The sequence below is a fragment of the Melanostigma gelatinosum genome, assembly GCF_949748355.1.
Source record: "Melanostigma gelatinosum genome assembly, chromosome: 10".
In the NCBI taxonomy this organism is placed as follows: Eukaryota; Metazoa; Chordata; class Actinopteri; order Perciformes; family Zoarcidae; genus Melanostigma; species Melanostigma gelatinosum.
Window position 1 is genome coordinate 13,664,903 of NC_136643.1, and position 11,571 is coordinate 13,676,473.

General features: G+C 43.1%; 1 protein-coding gene across 1 annotated transcript; it reads left to right on the forward strand.

Annotated features, from left to right (window-relative positions):
• Window positions 1-8,317: 8,317 nt before the first annotated feature.
• Window positions 8,318-8,953, forward strand: LOC306783862 (citrate synthase-lysine N-methyltransferase CSKMT, mitochondrial-like; the record flags this gene model as incomplete). The annotated part of the gene is made up of 1 exon (XM_079277682.1): window positions 8,318-8,953. One exon carries the CDS (start codon window positions 8,318-8,320, stop codon window positions 8,951-8,953), a length of 636 nt encoding a protein of 211 aa, XP_079133808.1.
• Between the last annotated feature and the right edge of the window lie 2,618 nt (window positions 8,954-11,571).

The window sequence follows — 11,571 nt, forward strand, 5'->3', positions numbered from 1 at the left end:
CTTTTTTGTACAGATATGCTAACCGCAATGCTAACGAAAAAAACGGAGCTTCTAATACAGCGTACGCACACACAAGTATCACCAAAATCCCACACTTTAATTCCACTCATACGCCTTCTGTCTCCTCTCTCAATCCAGCCGTTATTTTATTTTATAAGCACTTATTTTACATACAGCGTACCGCAACGCCGGAGCTACACGTAGCTAGCGTTAGCTCCCCACAGCGCGGTCATGCAATATCAATCATTTTAAACGTATTTCCACGCTGCTAAAACACAGACTAGTCACACGTATTATTGGACTTATTTATTCATCAGTTTAAACGTATTTCCACGCTGCTAAAACACAGACTAGTCACACGTATTATCGGACTTATTGTCCGGTTTTTTTTCCCTTAAACCTCCGGTTAACCGGCTTTTAGCTTCTCCAGACCCGAGGTCATTGTTACGTTTGATCACGAGTTATACACTTCCAGCGTCACCCACTCGCCCAGTCCGCCTAGCACCGCCAAAAGCCGTTATTCTACGTATTCTGAATCATCCACACGACCCTCTGATTATACATTCACAGCCAAAACAAGCGAGTGTGTCTTTCCTGAAGTCTGCGCCTCAGAAGCTAACTCCCGCTAGCCTAGCTACGCTACACAGCGTACGCTTTCAAGACCCGAAAATTCATGCACGAGACCCGCAAAGGGTTGCAAGCCAAAGCCGGAATGCCACGAAATCTCAGTCCGCCAAGTTACATACCTGCTTTTGAACAGTTGTCAGCACAAACCCAGCCATGCACCCCAGAGCCGGAGGATCTCAGAGCGATGCAAAGCTAGCCCGCTCTAGCTAATCAACTGCTTGGTACAAATGTGATGATTTAATTACTTACACAGCGCTGTCCGTCTTTAATTAATTCTTAGGATCCTTATACTCTTGACTAATCCCTTAAGTTCATCATACTTCAGACAGCAAATCGTACTTACCTCAGTGGAACATGGCCTCCCTCGTTGGAACGTACCCACCGGCAACGTAGCGTTAGCCGTTAGCAGCGCTTAGCCAAGCAGAAATACCTCTAAGATTCCTAGAAACTAACTCACAGATTTCATGAAACGGCTCTGCCCACCGATATTGTGGGCCCAGGATTGTCTGCTTGACTAATGCCGCCGTCAGCACACACAGCGAGGCCGGCAAGACTGTCCCATCTGGGGTTCGCCAAATTTGTTGAGGCTAAAATCTCCTCACAATGAAAATGTAGCCGGCTAGCCCACGTGGAATGATAGCTTTTCAGACACACGGCGCTAAAAACATTACCGAAACTGATTCACAATTATAAGGAATTTAATTCCACTGATGTAAGTACATTTACAGTTATACATTGGAGTGTACACTCCTATGACATATTAAAACAATAAAACCCCATTTGCAAAAAACCTCGCTCGGCTCCTCCGGTGAAAACACATCTGTCGTCCGGGAGCATCCAGGTGAGAGAGAGAGCGAGGAAAAAGTCTTCAAAATAAACCTCCCACATTTGTTCGAAACACCTCCTCCTCCGTTTATCCCGATTCCTATTGGCTAACTTCCAGGAGTGTATTCTACTGTCTGGCTCTGAGTTCATCATCACATTCAATGACTGTCAGTTACGTTTTAAACCCTTCTATAATAATCCTTCAAAATAAAAGTTATACTTCTGCACTTGGCAGAAGTTTCATGCTTATGTTTATCTTAATTATGCATTCTCAAAACCCTTATGATTATGACTAACTATGAATTATTAATTATGAATTATTAAACACTTTTATTATATCTACTAACTACAGTTTTTTACTCAAATTTCTTACAAGGATAACAATGTTCTGTGATGTCCTGTTCATGCCAGGAAACTGTGAATACTGTTATTCCAGAGGGAGGGCAGATTGAGTGTGCAGCAGTTAATTGAAGCAAAGACCGTAGAAAGAAGAAAACAATAAATATATATATATATATATATATACATATATATATATGAATATAGCTGTGAAGTAAAGAATGCAAAACATCTTTCAAGGAAAATCTAACCACAAACTACAAAGTTCACACAAATACACACATGCCAACAAATGCATAACACAGTATTTGACAACTAATTTGGTTGAGTGCTAGAAGTGCACAAATGTGTGTATTGGCGTCACAGGAAAACAATTTGTTCCATTAACTTATTGAGATCATTGTAGCTCTGATGTGATAAAACACATCTCTGTATTATATTTTACTCATGTTAGCAAAACAGACAGTAATGATGACAGCAAATATAGTGGTATTAATGAACATATGCATCATATTTGTCTTTATCTATGTCTGTAACTACTATATAGATGAGACTGTGTACAAAATGCTTTCCACAATAACAATTATGTAAAGAAGTGTAAGTAATCTCAATCGTGCTTCAAGTGTACAAATAGCATTTGTTTTTCGGGTTTGATTCCTTGGTGACAAATTCTATTACATAGCAGCCAACCATTATCTACATTTACATACATTATACGACAGCAAGTCCTTGGTCAGTGTTTTAAATCATGTAGACTAAAATCTAACCAAAGTGTGTACAGTGTTCATCCTAGCAGAATATTTCGGACCAAAGAACTCATTCGTGCACATTACTAACTTTGCTTCTTCCCACAAGTACTTGTTAAACAACTCATTTAACATGTGCATACATGCCACTATGCACAATATCAATTAGTAAAGTTACATCAAGTTTCTACTTTAACAAAAGAAAATGGATCAAAGAGAGTAATACAGGTGCACGGGTGTGTAAATGTAATGTCTCTGGAGAGACATTTGTCCAACGATGGCCCAAAGACAGACAGGATGTGGACCAGTAAACAAACCTCAGAAAATATGTTTTCATTTTATTTCAAATTGATGTTTGTGTCACTTATTCTGAAACTCTGGCTTCCTGTCACAACAATGTAGGAAACGTGAAACAGCAGGTCCACGTGCTGTCAATCTGTGGACACTGGAGGACCACATAGGACCAAGGACAGGGTCCAACCTGACACCCTCAAACCTCCATGCAAACATGCATCTCTATATTATTGGACATTATATGAGACCGTGTTTTTTAAATAGGCCTGAATGGAGACTTAATGTGTGGTTAACCCCTGGGCAGGTCACGTGACTCTCAAACGCGACAGGAGACTGAGTCACAATGTCATGTTAGTTGTATTATTTGAGCTCATGTGGATATATTCCTCTTAAAGTTGTATTTAATGTCTGTTTGTGCAGCGGAGGACTGTTGAGGACCTGATGGAGACTCTGAGGTAAGAACGAGCTGTTCTCAGTCGAACGTTCCATCGTTACCATGTTTACCAAATTGTGCATTTTTTCTAAATTCAGTCTGTTCCAACCGTTGGTCCGTCAGAAAAAGCCGAAATCTACTTTCACTCGAAAAAGCCGAAATCTACTTTCACTCGAAGAAACCTCCCAAGAAACACCTTCAAACCAGGATTTTTCTGCATCCGTGACTTAACGTTACTGATAAAGGTAAGTCTGATTCTGATCAACTTTTGCAGGAAAAAAAGCGATATTTATATACTTTTTCCACCACTGTTTTTTATGTATTTATTTATGTATCTATCTGAACCGATGTTTATCCTAATATTGATAATATTTTCAGTTATCAGTGTATATTAATCCACTAGGACTGACTTTTGACTGTTGAGACCAAGTTTAAACAAGTTTATCTGAACAAAAGCTGCTTTCTTGGTTAGCTAACGTTAGCTTTATAGACCCGACCGTCCAGCGTTAGCTTAAACTGAGAAATGCTAATAGAAATATTGTTTCTTTATATTTATATAACTTCTCGGTGATACGGATCACAAGTGATGCACGCATGATAATATATTTAATCCATATTAACTCACAATTCACACATTTCTTACATACTTGTGATATTTTTCATACATATTAACACAATGAACAGCAGAGTGAAAGAACCACTAAAAGATATTTTCTATCGAAAAAGTGCTGATATGTTTCTGACTTTTAGTCAATGTAGACATATGGAAGGCCTCCTGCAGTAACAATACTGAAACAAATGCAAACATGTTGCACTGTACTGGGTTTGTTTCTGCTAATACTTTTGCGAGCGTATCATTTATTGTATGACATTTACTTTCTATCTAGTCACACTGCTTTGTGCTACTGATCCTTTCAATGTGATATGAGAAATGACTATGATATGGATCAGTGGTCTGAGGGTTGTGTGTGTTTTTACCCTCAGATGGCACGACAGTTCCCCTACGTCCCCCTACGTTCCTCCTCCACTCGCTGTGACCCATCTCCTCCCTCCTCTTGTGTCTTCTCCACTCCTATTTCTTCTCTCTCTTCTTCTCTCTCTTCTTCTAGCTCCTCTTCTAGCTCCTCACCTAGTCCCCCACCAGACTACAACCCTGGCAGCACGGACACAGTCCCTCCAACCAGGAGCACGGTAAGAACAAAGAACCTGAATGTCACACAGTTATTTTAACACTTTGATAAGTTTCTTTCATCATCTCCCATTGAGACTCACATACCGAATGACTAACAGAACTGCCTGCAGAGAAGTCTATATGATGTAACAGTCCTTGGTTTGTTTCCACGATGTGGAGCAGTGGTCTGATGGTTGTATTTATTTTTTTAAACCTTCAGGCGGGACGACGCTTCACGTGGAGGACTTTCCTCATCCCGGACCCCAACCGCCCCGACGCCCCACGGATCATCCTCCGTAGAATCCCAGCCTCACAACGCAGGACTGGCTCCTCCACTCGCTGTGACCCATCTCCTCCCTCCTATTGTGTCTTCACTCCTATTTCTTCTCTCTCTTCTTCTAGCTCCTCTTCTAGCTCCTCACCTAGTCCCCCACCAGACTACAACCCTGGCAGCACGGACACAGTCCCTCCAACCAGGAGCACGGTAAGAACAAAGAACCTGAATGTCACACAGTTATTTTAACACTTTGATACGTTTCTTTCATCATCTCCCATTGAGACTCACATACCGAATGACTAACAGAACTGCCTGCAGAGAAGTCTATATGATGTAACAGTCCTTGGTTTGTTTCCACGATGTGGAGCAGTGGTCTGATGGTTGTATTTATTTTTTTAAACCTTCAGGCGCGACGACGCTTCACGTGGAGGTCTTTCCTCATCCCGGACCCCAACCGCCCCGACGCCCCACGGATCATCCTCCGTAGAATCCCAGCCTCACAACGCAGGACTGGCTCCTCCACTCGCTGTGACCCATCTCCTCCCTCCTCTTGTGTCTTCTCCACTCATATTTCTTCTCTCTCTTCTTCTCTCTCTTCTTCTAGCTCCTCACCTAGTCCCCCACCAGACTACAACCCTGGCAGCACGGACACAGTCCCTCCAACCAGGAGCACGGTAAGAACAAAGAACCTGAATGTCACACAGTTATTTTAACACTTTGATACGTTTCTTTCATCATCTCCCATTGAGACTCACATACCGAATGACTAACAGAACTGCCTGCAGAGAAGTCTATATGATGTAACAGTCCTTGGTTTGTTTCCACGATGTGGAGCAGTGGTCTGATGGTTGTATTTATTTTTTTAAACCTTCAGGCGGGACGACGCTTCACGTGGAGGACTTTCCTCATCCCGGACCCCAACCGCCCCGACTCCCCACGGCTCATCCTCCGTAGAATCCCAGCCTCACAACGCAGGACTGGCTCCTCCACTCGCTGTGACCCATCTCCTCCCTCCTCTTGTGTCTTCTCCACTCATATTTCTTCTCTCTCTTCTTCTCTCTCTTCTTCTAGCTCCTCACCTAGTCCCCCACCAGACTACAACCCTGGCAGCACGGACACAGTCCCTCCAACCAGGAGCACGGTAAGAACAAAGAACCTGAATGTCACACAGTTATTTTAACACTTTGATAAGTTTCTTTCATCATCTCCCATTGAGACTCACATACCGAATGACTAACAGAACTGCCTGCAGAGAAGTCTATATGATGTAACAGTCCTTGGTTTGTTTCCACGATGTGGAGCAGTGGTCTGATGGTTGTATTTATTTTTTTAAACCTTCAGGCGGGACGACGCTTCACGTGGAGGTCTTTCCTCATCCCGGACCCCAACCGCCCCGACGCCCCACGGATCATCCTCCGTAGAATCCCAGCCTCACAACGCAGGACTGGCTCCTCCACTCGCTGTGACCCATCTCCTCCCTCCTCTTGTGTCTTCTCCACTCATATTTCTTCTCTCTCTTCTTCTCTCTCTTCTTCTAGCTCCTCACCTAGTCCCCCACCAGACTACAACCCTGGCAGCACGGACACAGTCCCTCCAACCAGGAGCACGGTAAGAACAAAGAACCTGAATGTCACACAGTTATTTTAACACTTTGATACGTTTCTTTCATCATCTCCCATTGAGACTCACATACCGAATGACTAACAGAACTGCCTGCAGAGAAGTCTATATGATGTAACAGTCCTTGGTTTGTTTCTACGATGTGGAGCAGTGGTCTGATGGTTGTATTTATTTTTTTAAACCTTCAGGCGCGACGACGCTTCACGTGGAGGTCTTTCCTCATCCCGGACCCCAACCGCCCCGACGCCCCACAGATCATCCTCCGTAGAATCCCAGCCTTACAACGCAGGACTGGCTCCTCCACTCGCTGTGACCCATCTCCTCCCTCCTCTTGTGTCTTCTCCACTCATATTTCTTCTCTCTCTTCTTCTAGCTCCTCTTCTAGCTCCTCACCTAGTCCCCCACCAGACTACAACCCTGGCAGCACGGACACAGTCCCTCCAACCAGGAGCACGGTAAGAACAAAGAACCTGAATGTCACACAGTTATTTTAACACTTTGATACGTTTCTTTCATCATCTCCCATTGAGACTCACATACCGAATGACTAACAGAACTGCCTGCAGAGAAGTCTATATGATGTAACAGTCCTTGGTTTGTTTCCACGATGGGGAGCAGTGGTCTGATGGTTGTATTTATTTTTTTAAACCTTCAGGCGCGACAACGCTTCACGTCAGGACTGGCTCCTCCACTCGCTGTGACCCATCTCCTCCCTCCTCTTGTGTCTTCTCCACTCCTATTTATTCTCGCTCCTCTTCTAGCTCTTCTAGCTCTAACAATCTGTTTTTGTGTTTAATTTAGCTGACGTCCTGTGTCGAGCCTCGGGTATCACACAGACGTTCCAGCCTGCCTGCCAGCCACTTTCCGGCTAGGATCAGAGCGGAGGGTTACCTTACCTGTTCAACTTACCTACCGTCCAGTGTCGAGCCTCGGGTTTTCACCTGCACGAAGAAGCCTTCCAGTTAGTTCCTCGGAGATCAACTGTGTAGTCTTGGCGTTCCTGTGTCGAGCCTCGGGTATCACACAGACGTTCCAGCCTGCCTGCCAGCCACTTTCCGGCTAGGATCAGAGCGGAGCGCGAGGACGCGCCTCTGTGTTTGACGTGACTGTTTACCTGTCGGCTTCGTCAGCCGCTCAGAGGATTTTGCCACTTTCCGGCTTGGACCCATGCGGAGCGCATAGAGACGCCTCCTTTTTGACTATGTATTTCCTGTCTTTTCCTCTGCCTGTGAGAAATAAATAAAATTGTTTTTTGAAAAATAACTCTGCTGTCCTGAGTCTGCATTTGGGTCCATGAACGCACCACATCATAACACCTTTGATTGTATTGTCACTGCACCGAGACTCAGGCAGGGTGTCTGCACACAGCGAGTGGTCTGGGGGGGAATAGCGTGAACCTCCAAATAAGTAAGAAAGAAAAGTTAAAGTGAGTTGCAGGTGTGTGCACTGATGTCTTACCTAATTGTCACCGATATGTTAGCTACAGAAGCTGACCATAAAGTAGCACTTTGTTGTGCAATAACGTCACACTCAGTTGCAAACTTGTTGGCAACACCAAGCTAATGCAGTCTAATATAACACAGCCTGGATACATCAACACATCTATTTAACAGTTTAAAGATGAACTGAGCATTATAAAGTACACAAAGGGAGGATTCAATGCAGGACTGTTGAGTGTATGTTGCTTTTTTATTTTAATGAGCAATGTGAGTCATTTGAGTTTGTCAGCTTGCTAGATCGTCTTCATGCCGAGCTTAGTGGCTTCTAAGGACCCAAGAAAAGGTCTTAAATCATATATTAAAAGAAAAGACATTTGACACATTAAATTGATGGATTTTAAATTTACTTCAGCATAAAGTCCCTCCAAATATGACAGAAGGATGGAGGCATTAAGGCAAGTTGTATGTGTTTTACTGCTAATGTTCACTCACTAACTCGTGACATAATCCCATCTGTGTTTCTGCCTAGCTGAACTGATTGAAAACATGGATAAGAAAGCAACTTGGGACCGCTTCTACACTGAGAGCAGCAGCAGCACAAACACCTTCAAACACTTTGAGTGGTTCTTTGGCTTCGATGCTGTCCGGGACTTCATTATGCCCCTATTGCAGACCAAGCCCCACCCAGACGGTTTGCTCCAAGTCCTGGCCATGGGCTGTGGCACTTCTGCTTTCGGGCCCTGTATTTACAGACGCTCTCCTCTCCCGGTCCGGGTCACTTGTGCAGACATTTCCCCCATAGCTGTGCGACTAATGCATGAACACGTCCAAACCAAAGCCATTCAAGCTCACAATCTTTCCTCTCGGCTTGAGTTCGTAGAGCTGGACTGCACACAGCTCCACGAGCACTACGGTTGTAGCAGTGTGGACCTTATAGTTGATAAGGGCACCACAGATGCCTTGTTGAGGTCTAAGGAAGGGAAATGGAAGGCCAATCAGGTGCTGAAGCAGTGTTTGTCGGTGTTGCGGAGCTCAGGGTCTCTGCTCCAGTTCTCTGATGAAGACCCTGATGCCAGGCTGCTGTGGCTGGAGACGGAGGCACAGGAGCCGGGGTTGATGGCAGCAGATGTTGGGGTGCAGGAGGTTGGGGAGCTAAGGGGACTGACTACTGCTACCAAGTGACTCCTCGCTCTATTGTATAGCAACTTTCTTCATCTGGATGGTGATAATATTAAATGAGTAAACTACTGAAGTGATTGTAAAAAGTAATTGATAAGGTACACAGAGTGAGTTATCCACCAAACTGGACCTCCACATTCCGACAGCAGAGACAATAGATTTACTACTTATAAAATAACCTGAAGGTAAAGAATGACCTCTTTATGAAATGATAAAAGTTGACAAACCACTTAAACCAGGGGTGCCCAATATGTCGATCGCGATTTGCCACTTGATTTTCTAACACACGGGTCACAAGTCATCAGAGTAAGTTAATGACCAAAAAAAAAATATATATATATATATATATATATATAGATATTCAGCATTTTTAATGTAGGTAGATCATTTTGACTTGGTCATTTTAAAAGTAGCTCTCAAGCCGAAAAGGTGTGGGCACCCCTGGTCTACTACATATAGTGTTTTTTCGATGGGCTCTAGTGGATTTGAGTGCAGCTGAGATGCTGGCAGATAGCAGCTAAATGAACAAAGCAAAATCAGAAATGGGGACTTTAAAGTGACGTTGGTTAAATGCACAAAGTCTATGGTTAAATGTCGCTCTCTGCTGGTTGAGCATGAAAAATACAAAGACGTAAAAGATGTGTCACCGACGGAGAATATGGGAAGACAAATAGACACGCTGTTTGAAATTAATTTATCAAACTATAGAATGTGCAACTCTGTGAATAATATTGTGTGTATCTCAAGACATGAGTGACAGCAAGTCACTCATGTAATCAAGTAATCAAGTAATCAAATATCTGTTTATGTTCCATTGTTATTTCATGACCATTTATAAGACATTTTCCTAATGTGCTCCTTTGGTTTTACCCCCTAGAGTTTATGCTGGATTGCAACTTTGATCAGGGAGCATGTGAGTGGATCCAAGACAAGGCTGATGACATGGACTGGAGCGTAGCCTACCATAACGGTAACAAAATGATATGTGTATTACAGGTTATTTAAGATAATTTTACAATGTAGATGCATTCACTTATGAGACACACTCTCTCAGGTGCTGAGTACTACATATCCATGAGTGGGCTCCTCGGGGAGCCGGAGGATACAGCCAAACTGAAGTTGCTTCTCAGTGACCGGACCCAGCAGGGCAGCTTCTGCCTCACCTTTGACTACCGTGTGGTGGGTCACAATGTGGGAACTCTCAGGGTGCTGCTGGATAATAATAATGCTTACCCCGTATGGGAGCAGAGCCAAAGCAGAGACCAGGGCTGGCAGACAGAGCTCCTCACTGTGGCCTGGAAAGAGGAAGCGCCAGAATCTGTGAGTAATGTTATAGTTTCATAACACGTATTTTCAATCGACGATCGTTGAACTATAGCGCTGTAACAGCTAACAAGAATAAAACCAGCCAAAGCACTCTTTTGTGGTTCACGGTGGCCTATGTTTGAAAGACAAGCCCAATATTGTTGAATCACTTCTCGAATCTACAAACTGAAGATGCTATGGTACCTTTGAATGTCTTTCAGGTTGTCTTTGAAGCTCAGCATGGGAAAGATGTTGGAGGAGAGATTGGACTGGACAATGTTGTGCTGACCTCAGGGCCCTGTCAAGAGGATGTCAGTCCATTCGTTTAAGAAGCTCCACCCCGGATTTACAAAATATGACACATGTCAAAGATTCCTGTTTCCTGTCTGTATGTTGGTCTGGAGTTTCACACTGTCTTTCAAGACATCCACATAAAGATACAGATATGGTCTCAAGGGAAGATCTGTACTTTCACTGCATGCATGTTTACTTAATCACCATGCTGCTACATTGGTACATTCGGCTTCATTCTCCATCGTGATTTTCACAATGGTCTCTGAAGATACAGATCACCCAGATCTCAGGAATAGGTGGAAATGCTTACTCTGTATTTTAGTTAGATGAAACAGTATTGTGCTTAGTCCTTTGTCGTGTATGTGATTGCTGAAGTGAAGTGAAAATAATCATGTAATGTGGATTATTAGGTGAATTAAATCTGAAATTCAATCTTAGATGAATAACTTTTTTGAAGTTCAAATGATAAAAGTATCAGTACGTAACTGCTGTACATTTTGCTTCCATATTATACTGTCCTATTACAATAAATCTGTTTTTTTTTCTAACTGTCTTCCAATCCTCTTGATTGTGTCAGTTGTAAGTTTATGCAAACAGAAATCTGTGCATCCTTCAAGAAGTAATGAGGTACAATCCTGAGGTATTTTGTGCTTAACTTCAAAGTATTAACCTACTACTAAATGTTAGAGGAGCATGCTGGATTCTGTGCTCCATAACATTTGCATCATTAGAATAAAGGTCAGTGAGCCTATAGTTTCATTCAGAAAAATCCCAGATGTCAACGATCAAAAACAATTCTAAGTGGCCCATTCTGCATTAAAGCACAGTTAGGAGCGATAATTGACCTACCTTTCGTCAGTTTCATATTTTGTTAAGATTGTCTGACATGATTTTGGGGTATGTTTACATCGTGGTGTTGCTAAGTAAAATTCCGTTCGTACCTTCTGAAGACATCTCAGTAAAAACATGGTTATAGTGAGACAGTGACATTAACTCGTCTTTATGTTACCTAGGGTCTTAAA